General features: G+C 40.9%; 1 protein-coding gene across 1 annotated transcript in view; it reads right to left on the bottom strand.

Moving 5' to 3' along the window:
• The window catches only part of PHF1 (PHD finger protein 1), a 2,051,426-nt gene that overhangs the window by 1,561,047 nt on the left and 462,440 nt on the right, over window positions 1-27,939 (bottom strand). The window contains exon 4 of the mRNA XM_044083522.1: window positions 26,608-26,703. Within this exon, the coding sequence (XP_043939457.1) occupies window positions 26,608-26,703 (96 nt within the window). The remainder of the gene's footprint in view (window positions 1-26,607; window positions 26,704-27,939) is intronic.

Here is a 27,939-nt window from a genome sequence, read left to right as displayed (position 1 = left end):
CACAAGAATATGTACTGGTAAGACTTTCAAGATTGCTGCACAATGACGTTTCATTTCACCTCTCTCAGTTTGAATACAGAAACTCATAAAAAAGAGAGCCAGTGAATTTGTCTATTTGGGTAAATTTCAGTTACTGGTTAGTAAATGCGCTGCCTGGATGCTAGTAAAGAAGAAATTCAGAGAACATGAAAGAAAATCAATCGCAAAAAGTAAGTAGAAAACACTGGGTGTGAAGAATAATCAGCTGTTCAGCAAAAAGCAGTTGAAGCTCCAGCTTTGTAATAAAGACATTACTACCAGTAATCAAGATGAAAAAAAATTCACTTGTGCTCAGAGCTGATAAAATAAATGAAACAGTGAATGAGTAAATCAACTCAAATAAGAAAAGGCTAGAAAATGGAAGAAGCTTTAAACAGATATTCAGATGAGATGATAAAACTGAAAAAATCAGAGGTCGAAATGAAGACAAGGATGGTTGAGTATGAGACTGTTCAAGAAGAGATTTTCAAAAAAACGGTAGAAGCAGAAGACACAGCAAGTAAGGAAAACCTGATATTTTCTGCTATAACACAGAAAATAGAAGGAACAGACAGTATTAATTTTATGAAAGCACAAATAAGCAACTGGACTTGGTATTTCAAAGCAAGATTTATTAATGTAAAGGGCACATCATGGGTATGCTCCAAACCCGATTCTGATAAAGCTGTGGCAGAAGGACAAAGTACTAAAAGTTGGGCACAGTAGAGTGTTTGTGGAAAATGATTACTTACTGTACACTAGGCAGAACAGGAGTAAATTTTTATTTATTTATTTATTTTACATTTGTTGACCGGGCTAGTCTGGCTGGATACATGTCCATTTTCAGCAGAGGCCCGAGGAAAAAAGCTCCACTATATATTAGTAAATAAAACAGCACAGTAAGAGACTAAAATGTAAGTAACTACACAACTATTCCAGCAATTTAACTACAGAACTATTCCAGCAAATTAACAGAAATAAAATACAACGAGGATCCCTAATCCCAAACTCTTTACAGTAGCAGGAATTGTAATGAAAGAAAATTAACAGACAGTAGAGTCTATACAATATTTACAATATTAACAGATATAATAAACATTTTGTGCCAAAGGAAATAGTTTTAAGACCCAGACTTGTACAGTAGAAATCAGAATACAAGGTTTAAATAGAAGGTGAGATAACAGATTGCAGTAATATATCTAGTGTAAATGAGAAAGTGACATCATAGGAATAATAATATCCATGTGGATGTCAGGAGAGCTGCAGAGGATGAGTAGAAATAATTTATTTTATTTATAACCTAGTACAGATATAGTTGCATTATAACATGTAAAAGATAGCAGCTGAGTAGAAAAGTTATTAGAAGGTGGGTTGGCAAGAGGAAGGATAACAAAAGTATGAGCTGCAATATTCAGAATATGTGCTAAAACAGGTTTGATTAAAGAAGTTATGAAGAGATAATAAGAAAAGATCTAGAAAGGAATAAGTTAGTTGTTACTAAGAAAAGGAACTGGAATATAGAAAAGAGTATGTCCAAGGAGGAAAGGTAATTGATCAGCCAGGTTTAGTACAGGGGCATAACCACTGTGTTCTAAGAAAAAGTTTCAGTTTGTTTTTGAAGAGTGATAATGAGGGAACAGAGGAAAGTTCAGTAGGAAGAAGGTTCCAGGATTTTCCAACAGTATTACAGAAGAGAGAGTCTCCAGCCCTGTTGTTAGATTTACAAATATTTACCAGAAGTCTTTGTGATGATCGTAAGGTCTTAAGATTGTTATATGGGACAATGATGGTGGATAGTATAGGGGTATCCATAGGATGGTAGAGGGTTTTATGGGCCATGATAAGTTGGTGGACTTTAAGCTGATTTTGTAATTCAAACCATCCTAGTTGATTTAGGTTGATACAGTGGTGGGTTCTGAAAGGGTTTCCAGTGGCAAATCTGGCTATGCTATTGTAGGCACTTTGCAATTTATTAAGGTTTATTAAACGTATTCTAGCAATCAGTGAATGTTGAGAAGCAAGTGTGAGATTCAAGCTGCTATATGCAGCTACCTTCAGAATATTTTTTCCTAGTATTTTTTTTTATACAGAACATGCTAAGGAGGAAATACAAAAGTTTGTCCAACAAAAAATGAGCTATCAAACGGAAGGGGATTCTGCTTCTTATTTTTCTGATAATAAAGCTCACAGAGAGACTATGGCAGTGAAACATTTTCCAATATTCGAAAGGAAAATGCTTGAGAGACAGAAAAAAAAAAAGGACAGGAGTTGACTAAAAGAACCAGGGGTCCATTGCAAACAAACCTGAGACTGGATTATGGAGATGAGCTAAGCAAGAAGAAAATCAGCAACTCAGAAATTAATGAATAACTGTGGGATTACAAAGCATCAATCACATTTGTTTAATATGAAGGATGACAGAACAAGAAAACCTAGAAACACTGGACATTTTGACTCTGACAAACTTATAGGGGAATATGTCTTACTTCATGTCATTAATGTTTGGAAAAACATTAAGGAGAGGGGAACAGGAAGGAAAGAGGAAATGTAGTCAAAACAAATTTTGTTATTAACAGTATTCGTATAAAACATGGCACATACTGCATGCTGTAAAGGAAATATTTTTCAGTTATTTTTGTGTGTAATGCGAATAGTAAACAGGTGCCCCTTTTTCCTTCTTTCTTTCTTCTTGTTCATGTTTAAGAAATGTAAGCACTGCAATGAAAATGAGAAGAAAGCCTGGACAAAATGCCATGATACAAGTAAAACTAATACTTGATTTTTGCATATGGAAATGATTGGATTAAAGCTGTTGACTTGATATAATAACAAGTTCTAAAGTGAAGCAAGTAAATATAAGAACAGTGAGTACGATAAAGTATTCCTCTAGCAAAGAGACATTCACACTGCAATATGAGAGGTCTGTACCAGAAGGCAACTGTGCAATTGGTTCTCATGTTTTTATGGAGATAATGTGATAAGGGGGCAATAAAAACAATACTTCTTTCCTTCAATGGCTAGAAGATAGTGTTTACTGATAGCATTCAAGTTGCTTTCTACATCTAAAATAAAAATAAAGACAAGACAAAAACAGACAGCACTTACGGCAAGTAGAAGCACATGCTGTACCACGAGTCTTAGCATGGATAACCTTCATTACAGGTTAATTCAAGCTTGTAAATGTGGCTGTCAATTTGGGGCAATTGCTTCTATGAGGCAGCTAAACTTAACAGTTAACTGAAGTAGTATATAGTTTTGAGTGTTTCAAGTTAATAGGTTCTGGGAGTGTGTTTTTTGAGGGGTTTTCATTAAAACAAAAAGTCTTGTAAGATGTGACATAGGTTCAAATGGATATGACAAGAAACAACTATATGAAAGTTCGGCCTGCCAAATATTAGTGTACGAGTGTAACACAAAAGCTGAAACTAGGAATTTTTAAAAAGCTGTTAAACAGGTAGGAATAATAACTTCTGATCAAAATGACAATACTTTCCACATTACCTTTAAATGTGAATACTTTCCACATTATCTTTAAATGTGAATGGTCTCACAGATGTACAGTGGATATAAAAAATGTACACACCCCTGTTAAAATGCCAGGTTATTGTGATATAAAAAAATGAGACCACAATAAATCATTTCAAAACGTTTCCACCTTTAATGTGACCTACAACATGTACAATTCAACTGAAAAACAAACAAATCTGTTAGGGGAAAATGCATAAAAATAAAAAAGCACAAGTGTGCACACTCAAACTAATACTTTGTTAAAGCACCTTTTGCTTTAATTACAGCATTCAGTCTTCTTGGATACACACCTCCCATCAATTAAAGAGACTCTGATTAAAGTACAGTTTTGTACCTACCATAAATGTAGATGTTCGAGGATTCCATTGCTGCAGTCCTTACTATTGGGTATAGTCAGGGTACATATCCTCAGTCTTTTCTTGCCCCAGATGTCAGAAGACCCTAAAAAGACAAGGCCCAAAATACCTGCACCAAAACATGAACAATATATACAAAAATAGAAGCAGGTAAACTCACCTACACAACCACCCCTAAACACAGAGGGAAGGAGGCATCTACATTTATGGTAGGTACAAAACTGTACTATGTTCTTCGTTTTCCATTGCTGCAGTCCTTTAGAATCCCAAAGCAGAGGTAAGGGAGGCTGGCAAATCATAAAGAAGCAGGAGCTGACAACATGCCTTGCAAAACAGCTGTGGCAAAACCAGCCCTAGGTGATAATGCTTAGAGAAAGTATGCACTGAACTCCAAGTAGCTGCTTCCCTAGTGGAATGAGGCCTAATCCCAGCTGGAACCTCCTTGCCATGATGGGAATAACAAAATGCAATGCAAAAGCCAATCCACCTAGAAATAGTTTGTTTTGACACAGGCTTGCCCTGCGAACTCAAAGCAAAAGAAACAAACAACTGCTGAGACTGCCTAAAATCCTCAGTCCAATTGCCTGTGTACATCTAAAGTATGCAAAATCTTTTCCCCTTTATTTTGGGGTCTGCATAAAAGTAGGCAAATGAATAGTTTGGTTTAAAGCCACACTAGAAACCACCTTAGGCATAAAGGAAGGATTAGTACGTAATGATACCCTATCCTTATGGAAAATCAAAAGGGCTCGACTGCCATAAGGGCCTGCAACTCAGACACCCTTCTTGCAGAAGTAATAGCCAACAAAAAGCAGTCTTCCATGACAAATATTTCAATTCAGCAGAGCTCAAAAGGTTGTAGAGTAAGTGTTTCCAACACAAAATTGAGATCCCAAGCAGGAGTAGGAGCTCGGGGTCTTATATTTTTGCCCCTCTAAGAAACTGCTTGAACAAAGGATGCGAAACAATGGTGGGTCACAATCATAGTGAGCTGAGATTGCTGCAGCATGAATCTTAATGGAAGAGAAGGACAGACCCTTGTCCAGTAACTCAGTAAGATATTGAAGAGCCATACTCAAATCAGGCTCAGAAATCTCCAAATTCTTTGCTTTACTCCAAAATAAAAATCTCTTCCATTTTGCTGCGTACACTTTCCTTGTACTAGGTCTTCTAGCTTCCTAATCACATTTAAAACTTGTTGAGGAAGTTGAGACCTGCTGTGTTTCAACACAGAATATGCCAGGCTGTCAGATGAAGAGAGTGAAGCTTGACATTGAGCAGATGACCGTCCTGCTGGGAAAACAGATGTGGAATCAAAGGTTAAGGCCATGGAGGCTTCTTTACCAGACTCAGGGTACCAGTGTTGCCAAGGCCAATCTGGAGCTATCAAAATCATCCTTGGCCTGTCCTGTCTGACCTTTAACAGTACCTTTGGAAGAAGAGGCAGAGGTGGAAAGGCATACACATGAAGGTTTGTCCAACTGAAAGACAGAGCATCCACTTTCCAAGCTGTGTGATGAAACCCCTTTGTGCAAAACTGTGGCAGCTGGTGGTTTAGTGGAGAAGCGAACAGATCTATGTCTGGAGTTCCCCATGACACTGTCAATTTCTGAAATACATGAAGATCCAGTTTCCACTTGTGGGGATCCATGATTTGTCTGCTTAACACATCTGCTAAGGAGTTCTGTGCTCCTGGCAGAAACCTTGCCTGAAGAGTTAGGTGCAAGCGTGGCGCAGTCTCCCATAAAATCATCGCTTGCCTGCATAGAGGATAAGAATGTGTTCCCCTTGTTTGTTGAAGTACCACATGACAGTTGTGTTGTCTGTTAGAATCAACACCTGCCCTGGAAGAAGTAACTCCTTGAAAGCCAGCAATGCGAACTGGACTGCTAACATCTCCTTCATGTTGATATGTAGATGCTGTAGTCTGGCAGGCCACTTGTCTTGTATCCACTTTCCATTTAGATGAGCTCCCCAAGCAATGTCTGAGGCATCTGTCGGTAAAATCTGACTCGCCTCTGGCCGGGTCACAGAGAGTCCCTTGTTTAGGTGACATTCCTGAGCCCACCACAAAAATTCTCTTTGAAGGCAAGGTATTATTTGAATGACAGTGTCTAAATCCTGGCAGTGCTGTGTCCATACATTTTGAGATACCATTGTAACTTCCTCATATGCAGTTTGGCATTGGGAAGCACCAGAATACAAGATGCCATGAACCCTAATGCTTGAAGGACTGTCTCTGCAGTCAGCACGGACTGATGAGATAGTTGATGGAAGTAAAGTGATAGACTCTTTTGTTTGTCCGGGGTTAAAAGGCCATCTGGGCTGCTGTATTCAGTCTCACACCCAGAAAGCACATGTCTTGAGAGGGTACTAGACTGGACTTTATTTCGTTCACAGAATACCCTAGGCATCTTAGCACTGCTATAAGATATTCCAGATGCTGTAGAAGGTCTTCCTTTTCTTGAGCCAGAATCAGGCAGTCGTCTAAATAAGGATAGATTTGAAGTCCTTGTAGCCTGAAGTAAGCTATCACTGGAGCCAGAACCTTTGTGAATACTCTGGGCGCAGTAGATAAGCCAAAGGGCAATGCAGAGAACTGATAATGAGAATTTCCAGCTCGAAACCGCAGATACTTCCTGTAACTTAGCCTGATAGGCACATGAAGGTAAGCTTCCTTGAGAACTAAAGTTACCATCCAGTGATCTTTGCCCAGCAGGTAAAAGCTGTTGTAACGTCAACATCTTGAACTTGGGAATGTCCAGATAAGTGTTGAGGAGAGATAAATCCAAAAGTCTCCACGTGTTCCCTTGGTACTAGGAACATGCGAGAATAAAATCCTAGGCCCCTGTCTGATACAGGGACTGGCTGAATGATGTCCAACACCCATCTGTCTTGAGTAATTAAATCCCAATTTTCTTTGAAAAGAGACAGTCGTCCTTCAAGGAGCTGCCAGGCGAGAATCTACTGGCAGCTGAAAAGGCAGGTCATTGGGTCTGTTAAGGACTGACCCCTACCCTCACCAGAAGTCTGAGCAGGTGAACTCCCCGTTCTAGGCCTAAAAGAACCTTGAGCCCTGCCCCTACCACGTCTAGACCTACCCCTAGACTGGGAATCATAAGCAGGATATGTCCACCCCTTAGCAGGCCAATTTCTACTAAACTTGGTGGCTGTACCTGCAAAAATCTTTAACAGTTTGCATAGACTTAGCTTTGTCCTCCATTTTCTTTAAAACTGCTTCCACAGGTGAACCAAACAACACATCAGACTGTAAAGGAGCATCCAAAATCCGTGTCTTAACATGCTCAGCCAAATTTTGATCCCTCAACCAGGCATGCCTGCGAAGAACAGAACTAGTGGCAGCCACCTCGAGGAGGCCTGCACAGCATCAAAACCACATTGCAAAGAATGCTTGCCCACTTGTTCAGACACATAAACTAAATCCAGCAAGTCTTTACAATCAATACCTTCCGCCAAAGCATCCACCTTAGATTTCAATTGTGAAAGGAGATAATTTTGATATTTCAGCATGTGAAACTGACAATTCAACGCCCTCATGGCTAGAGTGGAAGAAGTATACACTTTCTTACCCCACCTATCTACTTGCCTCTTTGTCAGTGGGAACAGGATTTTTAACCACAGAGGCCTTAACACCTTTAGGCCCCTGAGAAACAGTTTCCGGGTCCGCCCTAGGACTCTCAAACAAATACTTATGAGCTTCGGGCACCCTATAGTACCTATCAGGTTTAACAGGAGCAGGAGGCAAAGAATCAGGGTTCAGGGAAGCCTCTGCAAAAACATCTTCCACCACATTCAACACAGGAGGTATAGCTAAGGGCCTATGATGGGGTAAAAACAAGAATTCCCTAAGTCTCTTCCTGGAATCAGAGTAATCCTGGCCTTCCCATTTAAAGTGCTCCCTCATGGAATGCAGAGTCTCTGAAAAAAAATCCTCAGGAGGAGAAGTCAAGGAGTGGCATCATCCACATCAGAATCAGAATAATGAGGATACTCCTGCAAATCTTCCAGAAGACTCAGAAGCCCGGAACCCTGTTCAAAACTGTCAAACTCTGGTTCCACTCTAGGCCTCTTATCAGGAGGGCATAGAACCTCTAATCATAGTAATCAAATCTTCTGCCATTTTAAGCATATGTTTCTTAGGTACAGAACCCGAAGGCTAGGAGAAGCCCCTACTGAAGCTGAAGTTGGCCTACCTCTAAAAGAAGTTTTGGCAACAGAAGGAGAGGCTCTAAATACTTTGGGAAGAGAGGGAAGAATAGTTACCTGAGAAGCCCCCTCAGCCTGGCCTGCCTCCTGAGAGGGACATCCTGTAAAAGTAAAGTTTCTGCCTGAGACTCCATAGAAACTCCTGGCAAAACTTCTGGCTCCACTGAGCCATCTAAAGAATCGACGTCCGGGACTGCCGGTTCATCAACCCTAGGCTTCGCTGTTTTGTCCTTGCACTTCTTGGGCGGAGCATCCGGCGGCATTTTATAATGCTTCCCAAACACTAATCTGGCACAGTCTAACCTCCTCTTAATAGTGCGTTTGTTAAACCTAGCACAAGAGCGGCAACCAACAACGTCGTGCTCAGGCCCTAAACAAGGTATACACAATGTATGGTAATCCCTATGAGGTATTTGTTTCCCACAAGAAATACAGTTATTCACTTTTTCTGACATCCGGTTAAATACTGAGGCAAGAAAAACCAAAATGTTCCCCAACGGGTACTTAGCCAACTCTGATTCGGTCTGAAACTCCGGTTTCGGAAATATTTCAGAACGCCAACCTGCACTCGCAAAAACTGCTTCTGCATCGGACCACGCGGCAAAAATGACTGAGGATATGACGCCGGTCATGCGTAGTACCCTGGCCTGGCGTACTGGCGTCGTCTCTATGCGCCCTGACCGACGTCAGCCTTATACTCTGGTATTCGGGCCGACTGGATGCGGACTATACCCAATAGTAAGGACTGCAGCAATGGAAAACGAAGAACATCCCCAAATACAGTTCAGCTGTCCTAGTTGGATTTTCCTGACATTTACTCAGTTGCCTACTACAGCAAAAGGCATGGTTCACAGACAGCTTACAAAGCATCAAAGGGATCTCATTGTTGAAAGGTATCAGTCAGGAGAAGGGTACAAAAAATTTTCCACAGCATTGGATATACCATGGAACACAGTGAAGACAGTCACCAAAACGTGGAAAAAATATGGGACAACAGTGATGCTGCAAAGAGCTGGATGTCCCTCCAAAACTGATGAAAAGACAAGATGAAAACTGGTCAGGGAGCCTGCCAAGAGACCTACAGCAACACTGAAGGAGCTGCAGGAATTTCTGGCAAGTACTGGTTGTGTACTACATGTGACAACAATCTCCCGTATTCTCCATATGTCTGGCCTATAGGGTAGGGTTGCAAGAAAGAAGCCTTTTCTTACACAGAAAAACATCCAGGTCTGGCTAAAAGTTGCAAAACAATACATCAAGTCTCCCATAAGCATGTGGGAAAATGTGTTATGGTCTGATGAAACCAAGGTTGAATTTTTTGACCACAATTACAAAAGGTATGTTTGGCGCAAAAAACAACACTTCGTATCACCAAAAGAACACCATCCCTACTGTGAAGCATGGTGGTGGCAGTACCAGGCTTTGGGTTGCTCTTCTTCAGCTGGAACTGGGGCTTTAGTCAAGGTGAAGCATGGTGATGGCAGTATCAGGGTTTGGGTTGTACTTCTTCAGCTGGAACTGGGGCTTTAATCAAGGTCAAGGGAATTATGAACAGTTCCAAATACCAGTCACTTTTGTCCCAAAACCTTCAGGCGTCTGCTAGAAAGCTGACGATGAAGATGAATTCCACCTTTATACTGACAATGACCTCAAGCATACATCCAAATCAACAAATGAATGGCTTCACCAGAAGAAAGTTAAAGTTTTGGAATGGCCCAGCGCGAGCCCAGACCTAAATCCAATAGAAAACCCGTGGGGTGACCTGAAGAGGGGTATGCACAAGAGATGCCCTTGCAATATGACAGATTTGGAGTGCTTTTGCAAAGAACAGCGGGGCAAATATTGCCAAGTCAAGATGTACCATGCTGATAGACTCCAACCCAAGAAGACTGAATGCTGTAATTAAATCAAAAGGTGCTTCAACAAAGTATTAGTTTAAGGGTGTGCAGACTTATGCAACCAGCTTATTGTATGTTTATTTTTTATATTTTTCCCTTAACAGACTTGTTTTTCAATTGAACTGTACAGGTTATAGGTCGCATCATGGGTGGGAAAAGTTTTTAAATGATTTACTGTGGTCTCATTTTTTATATTACAAAAATCTGGCATTTTAACAGGGGTGTGTACACTTTTTATATCTACTGTATAAAAAAAGAGTAATGAACTATAGTAAAAATAAAGAGTTCAAATAGCTATGCTACAGAAGACATCTGAAAAGAACTGAGCATGTGAATTAGATAAAGAAAGGATTTCAGGATGGTTATTCAGTGGAATATCTGGGACAAAGGAAAATAGGTGAAACTCCAACAGTGATAGAAAGAATAAAAAATAATAATGGTAGATTTGTAGTACTAAAGGGGCTACTGGTAAGGGAGGAGGATTATGCTGGCATGTTGTTGTTGTGTCTTTCGGCTTTTCCCGTGTATGGGGTCGCCACAGCGGAACTCTGGTCCGCTAATGATTGGCAGTAGATTTTTACGTGCCGACTTGCCGGGCCTGAAGCACAACCTTCAACGAAGGAATGCCCATTCACGCATGTCGCCACACAGAAGACGCTCTGAGAATTGAATGGGACAACGTCTAACTGTGAGGTGACAATGCTACTGCAGCACCACCGCCGCAGCTGGCATGTATTCCACCTAAAACTGATACAGTGGAGCTTAAAAATATTGTGGAAAATATAACAAGCTTTCAGCAGGGAATATTACTTATAGATGGGGACTGGAATTTGATTTGCAACAGGGAGAAAGTATCTAGGAGGCCTACAAGGGAAAATATAACAAAAGAAGGTAGACTTATTTTGTAGAAATTTATGAAAATATTTGGTATGAAAGATGTGAATTCAGTAGTAGGAGTTTGGACAGAAAACAGGGCTAGACTAGACAGAAATTATATTTCAAAGGAACATGTGCATTTAATTGAAAATATTAATAAGTATCTAAAAACTATTTTAGATCATGTGCCAATAGTAACTAAAATAAAATGTCACCGGCACTTGTCCACCTATCTGCTAAACAGAGAGGAATTTAAGGAATGGGCAGTGAAAATTATTCAGGATTTATTAAGAAAGATAGAAATTTCTTCTGAAAATATAGATAGGGAGTGGGACAAATTTAAAGTGAAGCTTAAAAATAGCACAGAAGTAAAAGAAAGAGATAATGGATAAGTAAGGAATTATTAAGCTTAAAAGTATTGCAGATAGGAGAAATCTCACAGAACAAGAACAGGCACAACTGCAGAGTGCTAAAGAGAAAATAAGGGACTACCTTGATAATACACGAGTTTAGAAAGACTGTTGTTAAGCAACTGTTTTTTTGATAGTAACTACAGAGCACAAAAGCTTTTAAACACAACATCTAAGGAAACAGAAAGTAGAAAGGGTTGTTGGCAAGCACAGTGAGCCTATAACAAGGAAAATAATGAGAGATCATGTAGAGGTATTACAAATATTTCTGAAATTTTATGAACATTTGTATAAAGTAGCGAAATGTGGAAATCAATAAAAAGTACAAATAGTAATGTTTGTGGAAGAATGAAATATGCCAAGGTTACAGGTAGATGAGGCTCAATTACTAACCGGCTAGGATGAGATGAGATAAAAATGGCGACGTATAACAATCTACAGGAAAGTCTCTGGGAACAGATGACATTCCACTGGAAGTCTGGAAGCTAGCAGGGAAGAAAGTGATAAAGTTCTGGAAAGTTTTGTTTAACAATATTTTAAAAGGAGGAGAAGCACCAACATCCTGGAAGAAAGCTGTGGTGGCTATAATAACTAAAAATGGTAAAGACCCATCGGATCCAGCTTCATATAGGCCCATTTTCATTCTAAAATGATTATAAAGCGTTTATGTCTAGAATAGTTAAAAGAATGGCAAATGTGATGCCAAAAATGACAGATATGGATCACTGTGGTTTTGTCGAGGGGAGGCAGACATTTGACAACATTAATAGAACAATGATGATCCAGAGAAAAACAGAATATAAGAAAATACCACTGTTGTTGGTGGGCCTTGATACATAGAAAGCATTTGACAGAGCAAGTTGGGATTTTATGAGTAGGACAATGGAAGCATTTGCATTCCCTAATAAAACTATAAGGTTGATTAGGAAGATATATGAAGGATCCGAGGGGAAAATTAAAGTGCAAGGGGTAACTCACTGATAAGTTCTGCTTGAGCACAGGAACCAGTCAGGGGTATCCTCTTTCTCCTGTGTTATATGCATTAGATTTAGAACCACTGGCAAAGAAAATAAGGGACTCAGAAATTCAAGGATATAACTGGTACGGAAATCACGAAAGTTGGATTTATTTTACACCTGATAAAACCAGAAAAGGCCATTTGAGTGTTGTGGAACATTCTGAGACAATTCCAAGTCTTTTCAAGATATAAAATTAATGAAGACAAAACAAAGGCAATAGCTGTAAAGCTCTTGTTGTGTCATTCGGCAATTCCCGGTTAGGGGTCGCCACAGTGGAACTCCAGTCAGCTAATGATTGGCAGTAGATTTTTACGTGCAGAGTTGCCGGCCCTGACGCACAACCTTCAATGAAGGTAGGCCCATTCACGCATGTCTCCACACAGAAGACGCTCTAGCTGAGAATCGAACAGGACAATATCTTACTGTGAGGCGACAACGCTACCGCAGCACCACCACCGCAGTCTAAAATGTTGTTGGGTCTTTCGGCTTTTTCCGGTTAGGGGTCGCCACAGCGGAACTCCGGTCTGCTAATGATTGGCAGTAGATTTTTACGTGCCGAGTTGCCATCCCTGATGCACAACCTTCAACGAAGGTATGTCCATTCATGCATGTCTCCACACAGAGGACGCTCTAGCTGAGAATCGAACAGGACAACGTCTTACTGTGAGGCGACAACGCTACAATAGCTGTAAAGTATGTACCCAAATACAAACTGGTTCAGCAATGCCCATATTTATGGGGACATGATAAAAGGGATTTTGTTATGGGAGCTAAGGATATGTGGGAAGAGAATAAATAAAGGATAATACAACAAGTGGAAACTAGAAGCTCTGTTTTATGGATATGGATAGCAAGATACAAAGCAGCAAAAATGTTTTTAGTCCCTTAAACTTAAATGATTTTATCTGGGAGTAAAAAAGGGCAACAGTCAAGTGGGATAAGTTGATCCTTTCCAATAAAATAAGGTAGTTTGGGATTACCTGGTTTGAAGGGGCATTTCAGAGTTGCACAGTTAAGGCTTCTGTACATAGCACAATCAGAAAGCTATAATTCAAAGTGGAAAGGGATGATGACGAACAGGGAGAAGCTCAAGAAACAAGGACAGACTGGGATTTTGGATGCAGATCCTTGTGGAGAATGACAGCAGCCTAACAGGATATTATATTCATAAAGTAGAAGAAAGTATTCTAAGAATTAAGCCAACAGGGGAATGGAGAAAGGCGATTCTGCTGATAGGAATAGCTGCAATAGGAAGCAGGCAGTATAGGCAGAAAGGGGCTGGAATTTACTGGAGAAAATTGGCAAAGGAACCTAGCAAATAATTAATTCATTTGGACTGCAGGCTAGAGATTACCTTCTTTATCAAGTACTGATATCAGAATACAGGTAAAAAGAAAGGAAATAGGGGAATCCTAAGCAAAAGATTGGCACCGGTAGAGTTTTTAGTAGAATTTAGGAAAGAAGCTGCTGTTAAAAAAACGAATAAGTATTAGGACATACTGAACCTGTATAATAACTATAGGAATCAGTCAGATGAGGTTAGAAAGGATTAGGAAGACAGACTTTCACAAAGAAAAATGGGAAGATATATGTATGGCTTCAAAACATGCAAAAAAAAAATATTCAGGATCTTTGTTTGGAAGTTTTTTTCATAGATATTTTTATACCCTAAGCACCTCAGGTGGACTGTAAATGTTAGGTGTGTGAAAGAAAGAAAGGGGTACTTGGGAACATACTTTTGGGAGTGTAATGAGTTGCCAGACTTTAAAAATTCCCTGCAGACTACTCTGTCACAAATACTGGGTGAGCAAATTGATGTAACTAAGGAAATTATTTTTTGAGCTGCAATACAGAATCAGAATTGCCTAGATAAAATAAAGGCTTGCTCAGTTTAACTTTGGTGGCTGCCAGAAAAGAAATGACTGGAAAATGGAAATCAAAGTATAAACCAACGATACCATAACTAGTGAATATAGTAACAGAGATAAAACAACTGAAAATTGGATCTTTAGAAAATGGTAGGAGCAAATTACATGGAAAAATGGGAATTGTGGGAGCAATACATTCAAAATAATGTTTTGGTGGAGGAATGAGGTTTAAGGGAAGACAGGAATTGAATAGGTAATGTAATACTTGCCTGAAAATGACTGCATAGATCACATTTGCAACTGAAAATATGTCAATATGGTTTGTTTTCATTTATATAAATGCACGACTGCCTGTGTCATAAGTGATAATTCATATAAAAGTGTTTCTTGTTTAAAAAAAGTATATGTACTGGTACGCAAGGGACATAGAGGCACAAAAATCCTCACTGCTTTCTTATCCTGGGAAAACACTGAGGCTGATGCTCTAGAAGAATAGACTCAGACAAGAATAAAAGAAATGAAGTAAAGGATAGGAAAAGGAATTCCAACATGGCCTAGGACAAAGAAAGAGCAATGGGGAGAGAGGTAGGTAGGAAGACAGGGTGTGAATATTACAACAGTATAACATTTTGTGGCAAAAAATGCAACTTCCAGTATGGATGAAACTTGGTCCAACAGCCTTAAAGGGGAAATATAACAGAAGATGAAAATTATTCTCCCTAAGCATGAAACTCATTGAAAAGGATTGCTGAATAAATAAGAAATATTAAAAGAAGTTATATACTCACCATAACGTTCCATGTGTGTTGTTCATCTCGCGTTCATTCTTCACTGGTTGGGTTCGGAACCAATCCTCGGTTCCAACTCGGCCATTTACAAAAGCTCGGGGTCTTCCACTGGCTCGTGGCTGTATCCCATATCCCACAATGCACCAGGAAAGCTCCTCAGATCTTGTTTGCTAATAATACTAGCAGCCAAATGGCCTGCATATGATTCCTGCTCTAAAATGAAGATAGTCAGAGAATATTATCTGCCACATAAGACCACTTGGTCCTCCAGAAGCCAAATAGCTGGGGGAAGGAGGGTGGGATATAAGAATGAAGGTGAGATGAACAACTCACATGGAATGTTGTGGTGAGTGTAGAATGAGCTCTGATTATCCCAGGAAGATTTTTATTATTAAATTTATATGTATAGGTAATGCAGTCTGATAACCATCTTGAAAGTGTGACCTTAGATATAGGAGCACCTTTCTTATTCAATTGAAAATGAAACAAATTATTGGTCAGATTTCCTGAAGTCCTTTGTCCTGTGTAAGTAGAAACGTAATTGTCTATGTACATCCAAACTGGTGTAGCATATATTCTGCCTTGTTGCTACAGTTGGGAAAAAAACACTGGTAGATCTACTGATTGATTTAAATTAGACTCTGGGCATACATTTGGTAAAAAGGATGGGTTTGTTCGAAGGGACACTATGTCTTTGTGGAAAAGCATGTAAGGGGGCTTTATTGATAATGCTTGCAGTTCTGAAACTCTTCTAGCAGAAGTGATGGCAATCAAAATAATTGTTTTCCATGTCAAGAACCTAGGTCACAAGATGACGCAGGTTCAAACGGGGGGAGAATTAAACAGGACAGAACAAAGTTTAGTTCCCATGGTGGAAGAGGAGTCTTAATGGGTGGTCTTAATAAAATAGTGCCTCTCAAGAAGGCTTTTCATAGACTTTGAGACATAAGATTTGTGGCTAGATCACTCATATGAAAATTGGATATTGCTGCTAACTGGACTCGAATGGTAGCTGCAGGTGCTCCTTAATTAAAAATCTTTCTTAGAAATTTGGGAATGGAAGCAACAGGAGCAGAAAAGGGATCAATCTGTTTACTTAATGCCTAGGAAGAAAATCTTTTCCACTTGTTCAAGTAAAGTTTCCTCATTGAGGCCTTATGAGATGAGATCAAGATATGTTTTACTGAAGAAAGGTCAGGGAGCCTGGCTATTTTTGGAATCAGAGCAGCCAAGCTGTTAACTTCAGAGTTTGAAGAAAGGGGTGGAGCGTTCCAGATTTATGAGTCAGAAGGTCTGGAACTGGGTCCACAATCCATGGTTTCTCCTGGAAATGAGGCCAAAGACAGGGGAATCAAATTTGACGAGGCCAGTATGGGGCGACAAAAATGAGATTGCTTCCCAATGAGCTGGGTTTCTGAAGAACTTTGGGTATCAAAAGAAAGCGAGGGAAGGCGTAAAGGCGACCTGAGGGCCAATCATGTACAAAGTGCAACCCTTTGTGACTCCCCCAGACGGGGGATTAGGGCAAAATAGCTGCTGCATTTGGCAATCACGGATGTGGCAAAAAGGTCGCAGCAAGGCTGGCCCCATTTGCGGAATATCACCTCCACTGTTTCTTGTTTTAGGAACCACTTGTAAGGCATCAGCATCACTCTGCTGAGTCTGTCTGCTAATCGCTGGATTTCCCCGGGATGTGCACTGCTATCAGAAAGCATTGGGAGGAGGTCCCCCACTGCCATACTCTCAGGGCCTCTAGACAAAGGGGGTAGGGATCTGGTTCCTCCTTGTTTATGTACCAAACAACTGACATGTTGTCTGTTTGTATTGCAATAGTTCCTAGCAGAAGAGAGCCCTGTACTGCCTGCAACGCCAAAAGCACCGCTGTCATTTCTAGGACATTGATGTGGAAATGGACCTCATGATCTTGTCACGTGCCTTGGACTATCCTTCCCAGATAATGCCCCCCCACCCTGTCTGGGAGGCATCCATGGTTACTGTGACCAAAGGCTGTGGAGGGACAAATGGTACCATAGACCTGATGCCACATGAGTGGAGTGAAGCTACCAGTGAAGGTCTTTTTTGCAGGACTCTGTTATTAGAATTTGATGAGACATGGGTAGTTCCTGCAATGACCACTGTGCAAACAGCAGCCACTGCAGTACTCTCATGCACATCCATGCTAATGGAACTAAGTTTATCGCTACTGCCATGGTCCCCAAGACTTGCAAAACTGTTTTTGCTTGTACTCTTGTTTTTAAGAGAAGGTTCAAGATTTGTTGTCTCAAAGTTTGAACTCTTTCTGTAGGACGTTTTAACATCATGTGTGTCATGTCTAAGTCTGCCCCTATAAAAACGATACATTGAGATGGCAACAAGGTAGATTTTTTGTAGTTTATCATGATGCCTAGGTAAGAGCAGAGAAGTAATGTGGTGTCTCTTGCTTTTTGTAGTAGATGCTTGGTGGTGGCAGTTAGGAGCCAGCTGTCTAGATACGGAAACACTCGGAATTCCAAATGTCTCAAGTGAGCCGTGACCATTGCCATACACTTGAAAACTCTGGGAGCTGTAGTGTGACCAAAGGGCAAGGCTCAAAACTGATAATGACTGGCTCCCAGCTGGAAGTGCAGCTGACTTTTGGATGGCCTTCCATTTTTATGTGGTAGTACGTGCATCCTGGAGGTCTACAGAGCACATCCAATTGTCTTTTCCCAAAAAAGAAAGAATCAACTACAGCGTTACCATCTGGAACTTTGTTTTTCTTACTGATGTGTTCAATCTGCTGAGATCCAGAATGGGTCGTGTGTTCAATCTGCTGACATCCAGAATGGGTCTCCAGTCCCCTGTTTTCTTCGGAACTCAAAAGAACCTTGAGTAAGTTCCGGATCCTATTTGGTCTGCAGGGACTGTTTGGATGACTTTTGTCTAGCAACTTTTGAATCTCTTGAGTTGCCTTTTCCCTCTGACTGGGTGGAACATCTGGGATGTTCTTCATGTTTGGGACGGGAAAAGAAAAGGGTATACAGTAGCCTCTGGACACGATGCTTTGTACTCATTTGTCTTTTGTTATGTTTTTGCCATGCTTCTGGGTACACAGACAAGTGACCCCAGACTGCCTCCAGAGATGGACAGACGGGCCTCCTTTCACAAGCACTGAAAGCGCCTACTGCAAAATGAATCTCGGTCGTCCTTATTTTGCAGGCTCCCTCTGCCTTGAGGATGGTATCTCCCATTATTGCTTCCCCCTCTGCCCCTGGGGGAAGTGTTACCGCGCACTTCCTGAAAAGCTCTCTGGGATTTTCGGAACCACATCTTTCCCTCCTTTTGACCTTTGGGATAAGGTCTAGAAGGTAGGGAAAAACATACTCCAATGGCAGAGAGAGAGTTTTTCTTTCTTGCTAGCAACTGGTGACTATATCTTTAACTTTCGGTCCGAAACGTGACGAACCATCAAAAGAAGCATTGATAAAGAGACTTAAAAGGCTCCAAAAAGTCACAAAAACGTATCCAGGAATGTCTCCGCAGGGAAATTCCTGAACCCGCTGCTCTACTTGCTCCATCTGCTGTGTAAGAAATAAGCCGCATGGAGGAGTTAACCACAGAGTTTAATGTGGAGAGATGGGAAGAAACCTTGTCCGAGACCCCCACAGCTACAGAACCTTGTAAAGTATCTCCTAGTTCTTTCAGTAGATCTCTCTGTAATCTGGTAAAATGAGCCAAGTAGTTCAGTGATCTAAGAGCAAATATCGCTGAAGAGAACATGCGCTTTACCATATCTGTCCATCATTCGAGACTCCTTGTTCGGTAGATGGACAGATGCAGATGTCTCTTAACAGTTCTTTTTTGGTGGCTGCCACCACCACAATAGCATCTACTGGGATACCCTTTGTAAGATTCTCTTTGTCTGAAGGTGCTGAAATAAACTTATTTGGCCTCCGAGGAACCGGTTCCACTGTACCTGGAAACTCCCGTGCCTTTCAACTAACTACATTCATGAGTTCGTCAAAAGGTGGAAACACCCAAGAGGTGGAAGGGTGACACCCGAAAGCCTCCAGGTATATGGACTCCTCCTCAGAAGGGCTGATGGGCTTCCAGACACCTCTCTGTTTCAGGATTTCTAGGATTTCCGCAAAGGCTATATCCTCAGAGGGTGACTGTGGGGACCCTTCCAACTCGAGGTCTGCATCTGAAGTGATGGACCACTCTGGGGAGTCTAAATGCTTCCTCTTGCATAATCTCTTTTGAGGGACCTCTTCGGAAGGGTATTCTGGAGAGGTTTCGGAAGAGGTGGCTTCACCCAATGGGGCATCCTGAGGCTTTGGGTCACCACGCTTGTGTGGATGTGCTGGTACTGAGACACACACTGGCACTTTGGGGGAAGAATGCCTGGGAGTGGAGCTGTCGGTGGTGACAACACTCTCCTCATCACCTCGAAGGCCCCCCGCCCCTGATCCAAAGAAGCTCCCGGTCCCGGAGGACTAGAATGCATTCCCGGATCCAAGGGGGTTGGCTCCAAGACCAATGTAGGAGCCGAGCTCACCCGCGCCAAAGCCCCGAGAGGTAAGTTCAGATCAGACAACTGTCTGATCTGACTGACCTCCCTGGACCCAACCAGAGAATGTCGGCTCCCAGACCCCTCTAGTTCAGACGGAACTGAGGAGGTAGGAGCCATAGTCGGGCTCAAAGATCCTGGTGCAGGTCTCGGGTCCGACAGTTACACTTCAATCAGTTTCAGACACTTCGGCTTTGAGGTCCCAGAATGAATCGGAGGAGGAATCGATGAAAGGGAGGCGGTCTTGGTCGGCTCCGAATCCCTATGGGTTGGAGTCGATAGAAGTTTGGCCAGCACCAGTGTCCTCAAAAGTCTTCGCACCACATGATCCACATCATCAGAGAGGCTTCTGGATGATAGAAAGGAGGGAGTAGGAGATCTGACCCTCTGGAGCAATGGAGATCTCAGGACTGGGGAGACCGGTTCCAGTTCCGGGGACCGCCTCCATATTTGAAACTCCATTGGCTCCGAAATTACTGCACAAGCTGAGGACAAAGATTTTTCGGTTCTGACTGTCTTCGTATCCGAAGAGGACTCTCTTGCCAATTTTTTTGACGGTTCCAACTGGGTGGAAGAAGTAGAAGTTCGTTTCCCAGACTTCTATGTTTTGAAAGATGAGGCTTTCAACAATTTAGAGGAACTCTGACCTTTAAGTGCTACTGTAAATGGAGTCTTCAGTAACCCTCTTAATATGAGTTTATTTTTACTTTCCGACAACACTCTGCTACTGAATGCATGGCATATGGCACATGATTCCTGCAAGTGAACAGCACCAAGATAGCAGACACAAACTGTGTGACCATCTGTCAAAGACATTTTTTGATTGCATTTTGTGTACTTTTTGAATCTCGAAGGTTTGGATTCTTTAGTTTCCTTAGACGTTTTAACAAACCTAATGTTTAACTACAACAACAGCAAAAATTATCAACAATACTAAATACAAAACCAAAACTTTTTTTTTTTTTTTTTTTTTTTTAAGCAAGCTGTAACTAGAAAAAGGATGAGGCAGTCTTAAAAAGAACATAACAATCTGCCCTCTAATAGAAAAAAGGAAAAACACAGGGAAGAAAGCCCTCTAACTAAAATGGAAAAACGGTAGCTGTCCATCTAAAAAGAGCTTAGCATTTAGACATTGAACAGGTACAGAAATATATAAACCTAAATAAACTTTCTTTTAAGTATACTTACTTTTCAAGCTCTCTAACTTAAATGAGCCTAGCAGACAGGGGAAGGGGATAGGGGAGGTATATACTGGCCTAAAGAGGAAAAAACGATGGCCAAACGCACTAAAGCAGAAGAACAACCTATCTAAACTATAACTATACAACACTCACAGAAAAAACAATTATTCTAAGTATTAGAAGAAAGAACAAAATACACTTAGCCAGAGCCAAAATGGAGAACACACGATCTTGTTAGCGGCAAGTGAGATCTGGGGAGCTTTCCTAGTGCATTATGGGATAGCGATACAGCCACGTGCCAGTGGAAGACCTCGAACCTTTGTAAACGGCCAAGTTCCGAGCTCAACTAGTGAAGAATGAAGGTGAGATAGAACAACATCACATCAACAGTTATGTCTCACCAAAATATGAAGGAATCTCAAAAATCTAAAAAAAATCATTAAGTAATCTGGGATTGCTTCTTCCTCATCACAAACTTTCCTAACAAGAAAGAATGTGAGGGAGGCAGGAAGAAGCAGTAGATTCTGGTTTGGAGATGGAGCTGCTGTAAAGAATAAGAAGGCAGGAAGGAACAGCTTATTTTGGAATTAGGATGGAGCGGCTGTAAAGAATACAATGGAGGCAAGAAGGGAAAGAACATTTTGAGATGGGGGAGATGGAGAAGGCAGTCTGAGAAAGCTTCACATGCAGAGCAGTCCTGAAGCCCAGGGTATCACATCCTTACAAAATGTGCAGACAGACCTCTTCAATATCAGATCAAAAGTTTAAGGACAAAGGATATTCGAAAAATATGCTCCTTTTTAATGAAAGTTAAAACTGAAATGGCAAAAGACTCAGCATACAGGTGGATGCAGCCTTTTACTTTCAAACCATTAACAAATGTCCAGCTCCATGGTGTAGAGGGATAAAGGTTCACAGTTGATTACTAGGCTAGCTGCACTTCTGGGCCATTTTACACCTAGCCAATTTCCTTCCAAAGATGAGAATCAAACCCTGCACCTTGCGAACCATTATACTAACCCCCAACCCAGATTGTGACCCAGATAATCCACAACTGATTAGCAGCTTCAATATTAGAAAAGCCAAGCAGAAGAGGCTAGGAATGAGTGGCTGATGCTTGCTCAACTATTCTGGGGAGTATGACAGAGTCTTGGCCAGTGTAATGTCATCACCAACTGAACAGAAACAAAGAAGAGACAAGACAGAGAGGTATGAAATGCAGTACTAGAGGGCCAGAGATATGCCTACAGGGTAGCACTGACTGGGTTGGGTCTAAGCGGGAATGTGCACGCCTACAGGAGAAGGCATAGGCAGCAAGGCTTTATACCTGCTGTTGGAGGTAGGACTAGACCCCTAACCACAAAATCTGCTGATGTCTGTTTTAATCACAGCCTCCTAAATCGTTCTCTTGTTCTACAGGGAAAAAATGATCTGACTGATGGTGAAGGGCTGATGAAAGGCATATAACTGAGTCAATACAAAAATATATACTTAAAAAATCATGAACAGATGGAAGCAAATACAACGGGAAAATAGAAAACACAATGAAATCTGCTACATAAAAAAACGGCAAAAAGCCAGAAATATTTAAATTTTATTGAAACCCTGGAACATTTTACAGTTAGTTAATAAGCAGTTAAATGAAACAGAAGTGACCAAAATGTGGTCTTTAAAAATGGGCTGAACTTGTCTGATTAACTGGTATATAACCAAAATACCTACAGAATTAATAACAATCTGCACAAGAGTACAGTTTGGGAATCCTTTCAATGTAACAAAAGTTCTGGATGGTATGCTTAAAGAAAATGCTGCAAAAAAAATAATAATTAGTAAACTATTAAAATATACAAATTACTACAAGAAAATCCTAGCCAAGCTAGAGTTTTCACTGTATGATACCTTAAACCTCCTATAACAGAGGTCCATGGGATATATGCAAATGAACCCTTAAGGACATCAAGTGTTTCAACTATATGGCTTCTGAATGTCCATGACTTTTAACTTTTTAAGTCTTTATGGATACATTCAGGCCAAAAACACAAAAAACCCACTAACTGTGGACATGCATGTTTTGGCATTCTTATGACCTTGTCAGCACATCTTAAGTGGAGTGTTTCGGTAAACATGAGAAACACCTAGCTGATGTCCATAACAATTAAGGTGTCTACAAAATATACCAACTAACATCCAATCCAAAGAGTAAAAAGTTCATACAGACAAACCAATTAGTAAGAACTAGAAGAAAAACCTAGCCAAGCTAGAGTTTTCACTGTGTGATACCCTAAACCTCCTGTAACAGAGGCCCATGGGATATATGCAAATTGTTATGGACATCAGCTTGGTGTATTCTCTGTCTCTGTCAAAGACTCCTGTGGGGAGTCTATATACTTGCTCTGGAATGCTGGTTTATAGTAACTAACCTTCTCCAGTGGGATGGTCTGGGGAGGACTCGAAGCCAATGGACAAAGCACTAGATGAACTGACTCTAGACTCCGAGGGGCTGTCTGTCTTGACATGACTGAATATGGATGACAAAGACCTCAAGAGATCTATGGGTGCAAGTCTGGATCCAAGCAGGGAAGGGAAGCCTGCTCTCTAGTTCCAGAGAGCACTCTCTCAACGGCCACAAAAGTAGAAGTCAAACCAGGCCTCAATACCATCCCAGCAGAATCCATGGACTCCAACACAGGCTGGACCTAAAAATCTGTTCAACTCATCTCCACGGCCAATACTGGTACTGAGCTATCCAGCACCAAAGTGACACGGGGAAGAAATATCTCCAACAACTTGGGAGTCAACCATGACCCTGCAGCGTCGGCACTGACACCTCAGCTCCTAGATCCACTGAGGGCCGAGGCACTCTGATTCGAATCAGGGGAACAATCCAAATCAAGAAAGACCAAGCTTTCTGATCGGACACCGACAAACCCTGGGAAACACTCGGATCCAGGGGCCTTGATTCTAAGGGTCAAACTGGGGTGGGAGCTGTAATCTCATGGGAGATGTAACAAGGCATAAAACTCTGGCAGTGGTCAGAGCCAGGAGTATCTCCAAGCTGGATCTGGGTCCTGAGGAACTTTTTCATCATTCTGTCAACCTCCACTTCTGACCACACTGATCTTAGGGACAAAGCCATGGATGGGGGTCTGGAAGTCCTATGAAAAGATTTTTCTTGCTGTAAATGTGATCAGAGCCTGGGGGTTACTGGTTCAGGTGAGAACTGACCCTCTTAGAGTAATTAGAGCAGGCTCTGAAGCTAGGGCAGGATTTGAAAACTTTTTCAATTTCTGTGCCAGGCCGTAGGAAACGGCGATCTGCAGAACACTTCTTATGCTCTTCATGCCTCCATTATTACTGACCTTTATTTTCTCTGAACTTTTCTCAGCCATACGCATATCTGCTACTCTTTTAGAAGCTGGGAAGAAGATGAAGACTGTGACAGGGAAACTTTCCCTGCTATGGCAGGGAGAAGCACATTGAGCACCAACTTGTTTCACTTTTCTGCAAGGGCCCTTGTACCAAATGCAGTACAAATAGAATAATCCTCTTCTAAATGGGAGGCCTCTAAGCAATAAATGCATTTAGTGTGGGCATCCAAATTAGGGATCATGTAGCCACAACCAACATATTTCTTAACTCTAGAGGGTTTCTCAGACATTTCATTCAACAATGTGACCACCACTAAAAGCTACACAATCGCAAACAACAACATTTACCAAAATACAATAAGATCCCAGACTTCATAAACTCAGAACACATAAAACAAGAACTCTATTCTAGTGTACAAAAAGGACTTAAGAGAAAGAAAAACTCAGTCAGTCACTAAAAAGGCAACAAGGAAAAAAACACAGACGTGTGTGTGTGTGTGTGTGTGTGTGTGTGTGTGTGTGTGTGTGTGTGTGTGTGTGTGTGCATGTGTATAGGAGATTGGTAGAAAGAAGAAAACCAGTAGGCTGACATCCTCCAGCTATCAGAGCTGCCAATTCAATCGTTATTCCACCCAGAAAAAACACAGTGGAGGGAGAAAAAAAAAAAAAAAAGTTATGTACTCACCATAACGTTCCATGTGAAGAGTTCATCTTGCCTTCATTCTTACTGATGGATTTGGAGCCGATCCTTGGCTCTGACCAAGCCAAATGCAAAAGCTTGAGTTCTTCAACCAGCTCGTAGCCTACTCTCTATCTCAAGATGTACTGATACTTCCCTCTGACCTTGTTTGCTGCCAACAAAGGTATAAGCCATCTCCCAATACAGCAACAGGAATAGGAAGATTAACAAAAGCCTTCAAACAGGCCATGAAGAACTAAAAGAAAAGAGCACACTAGCAGAAAAAAAAAAGTAAAGTGTGAAAGGCAATTTAAGAAGTAACAGCTATTCTAACTAAACAACTCTTATCTAAAGTTATACAATCTAAGTAATTATGAGAAAAAAAAAACAAATTTTCACTGGCCAGAGCTGGTGAATGGCCCGATCTGTTGCAGCAGCAAACAAGATCTGAGGGAAGCACAAGTCCATCATAGGATAGGGAGTAGGTCACGAGCTGGTTGAAGACCTCGAGCTTCTGAATTTGGCCGAGTCGGAGCCGAGGATTGGCTCCGCACCCATCAGTAAGAATGAAGGCAAGATAGAACAACTAGAACTTAACATCCACTAACAGCTGAGCTGCACAATATGAGCAGGTGCTAACAGTAGGCAACCATATGAAATTCCAAGAGTAGTTAATATCAGTCCCAGAACGGCAAGACTGAATGACTAAAAATGCGGACTTACACATATTAAGTCCAAGATTATTGTTCCTTGGAATATTCCCATTTCTTCAAGGTATGACAATCTTGGAGTTGGTATATATACCCTTCAAAGGGTGTAGGGGTGCAGGAGGGATTTCCCTCACATAAAAAGCAACTTTAAATGGGAAAAGAGATAGTCAACATCCACTGTTTCCCTGTGTTTTCAGTATCCCCCCATTCATTTCTGGGTTCACTATTACAAGTTTTGACTCTTCAATAGACATCTTAACAGTGCAGTACCCTATAATACTGCATACTATGTATTCACTGGGAAGAAGGCAAAAAACATATAACAACTCTGACTATGATATCACAGCTAGTGCTTCAACTACACCCTAGCATTCTTCATCTACAGATAAAGTTCAGTCATCTTTTGGAAGCAGAAAGACCCTGCGCAAACAGCAAGCTGGGTTTAAGACAAGGTCACTAACAGACATACCAAGATTTCCTGTTCAGACATAATGGCTACAATACTGCTGCCCTTTAGGAGGTAAGCCCAAAACAGACAACAGGTTAAGGATAAATGCTGGGATAAAAAAAAAAAAAAAAAAAAAACAGTAAGAGAAAGCTGGGATCAAGAAATACAGCACTATACGCACCTGATCCCTGGAGGATGTAAGCAAAACGTTTAAGTTATTTGACCATTTCTGAAAAGAATACCATTCACAAGTATTTACATTAAAAATAACAAAATATTAGACAGTTTGCAAGTCGTACTGTTTCAGAATACTGTCTGCAGAATGAACACATCAGTTCACCTCCTCTTCTCTCTCAGGCTTTACTGCTATAACTCCTACTACTGCTGTATCAGTAACACTGCTTGGTGTTTTATATATTTGCTTAATAAGTAACGCTGTGAAACTGCGAACTCTGAACAGTGAACTGAACCATAATGTCCCCTTTTCTGTCATGATGTTGTTACATACCAAAATAGATAAACATACAAACATACACGTTACACAGATGAGAATAGAGACAGTAGAAGAGAAATTTCATTTTTATATTCCTTCTCTCATGATGCACACCACCTCATAAGAAACAGTTTGGGTAATTACTGCTACAGGCAACCCATTAAAGAATGTCATACAGTTTTAAACATTACCATGGCGACACTTGTCACAGTGGATGAGTTTATTGCCCAGAACGGATGTGCCCTCTCTGCATAAGTAGCAAATCTCTTCCACACCTGGAGCAGCCTCTGAAAACAAAAGAAAAATTACAATTTTAAGAAAGAAATGCAAACTTGGACTCCTCACTTTAAACATTCTGTTTTAGAACTACAGCAGCAACAAATGAATGAAGTGCTCTTCTCCGAAGTATATGGCTAGTTCACACATTCGACATCATGGGCAGTGCCTGGCACCAAACTTTTATAAGTAGTAATGAGAGACAATCCAGAAGGCTGTGATTAGCTGTTGCTAGCATATGCAAGGCCAGCTGCTTAACTTGCATCGGAGAGTTAGTTAGAGTGAGAAGCTATACTTTACGCAACATCCCTCTCAAGCATTTCAAGATGATGACAGGAACAGCATGGTCAGTCTCCACCCCAGCTTTGACAGGTACATAAAGAAAATGTTTCTCTCTGAGGTATTGATACTGGTACTATAACGCTCAACACCAAGCCTATTCATATATTCAGACTCTTTCTTCTTAGGGAGCACATCAAGATATATACTGTAATAACATTAATACAACAGATTCCTGTCACTAGAACCTGTCAATCAACACAACTAAAAAGGTTTAAGTAAGAGTTCAACATGCTTTCTTGCACTTAGGACCCTTAGCAGGCAAAAGGTTTAACTGCCATGCAGTCACATGTCTCTGATTCCATTTCTGCTAGAAGGTCTTCACTACAAAGTATGCAAGCCTTTCTTGAATGTGTTAAATAAGGCTGACCTATAACTCCTCTCCAAGAATAAGAACACCAAATACTGAAAAAAAAGGAAAAAAAAACTACAGAAATGAAAGAAGAGTCGCTACTGTAGAGACAATAACACTTCAATCTCTTACTGTTATGGTGAGTAACTCACACAACTGTATTACAATATGTCAATATTTCTGTTTTCACAAAAAGTGGTTGAATAGAAAACCATGCCATATATTCAGAAGCTGGGTAGCAACTTCTGCTAGCATCTGTCAAACAAATGCTGCAGTGAGATAGCTTCTAACCTGGGAAAAGGTAAACTTTCCACAACAGTAGACATTGTAATAAATCACAGTTGCAGTAGCCTAAGCATTTTCTTTAATATCCTTTCCTAAGACATGACCACAGGCCAGCTCAAAGTTTTAGGGTGCCTTCCACATGTCAAAACTGCCATTAGCTTTAGCAGAGCAAAATTAAAAGGCAATTTTGGTACCAAAAGCTTCCACGCTTTTTTGTCCAAAGAAAGGAGAATACAGCCCTGAAGGTGTAAATGCTAGGAAAATGAACTAC

The sequence above is a fragment of the Protopterus annectens genome, chromosome 9.part0 (assembly GCF_019279795.1).
Source record: "Protopterus annectens isolate FY-2018-M chromosome 9.part0, PAN1.0, whole genome shotgun sequence".
Lineage (NCBI taxonomy): Eukaryota > Metazoa > Chordata > Ceratodontiformes > Protopteridae > Protopterus > Protopterus annectens.
The sequence above is the reverse complement of the archived record's forward strand: the minus strand, read 5'-3'. Positions and strand labels throughout refer to the sequence as shown.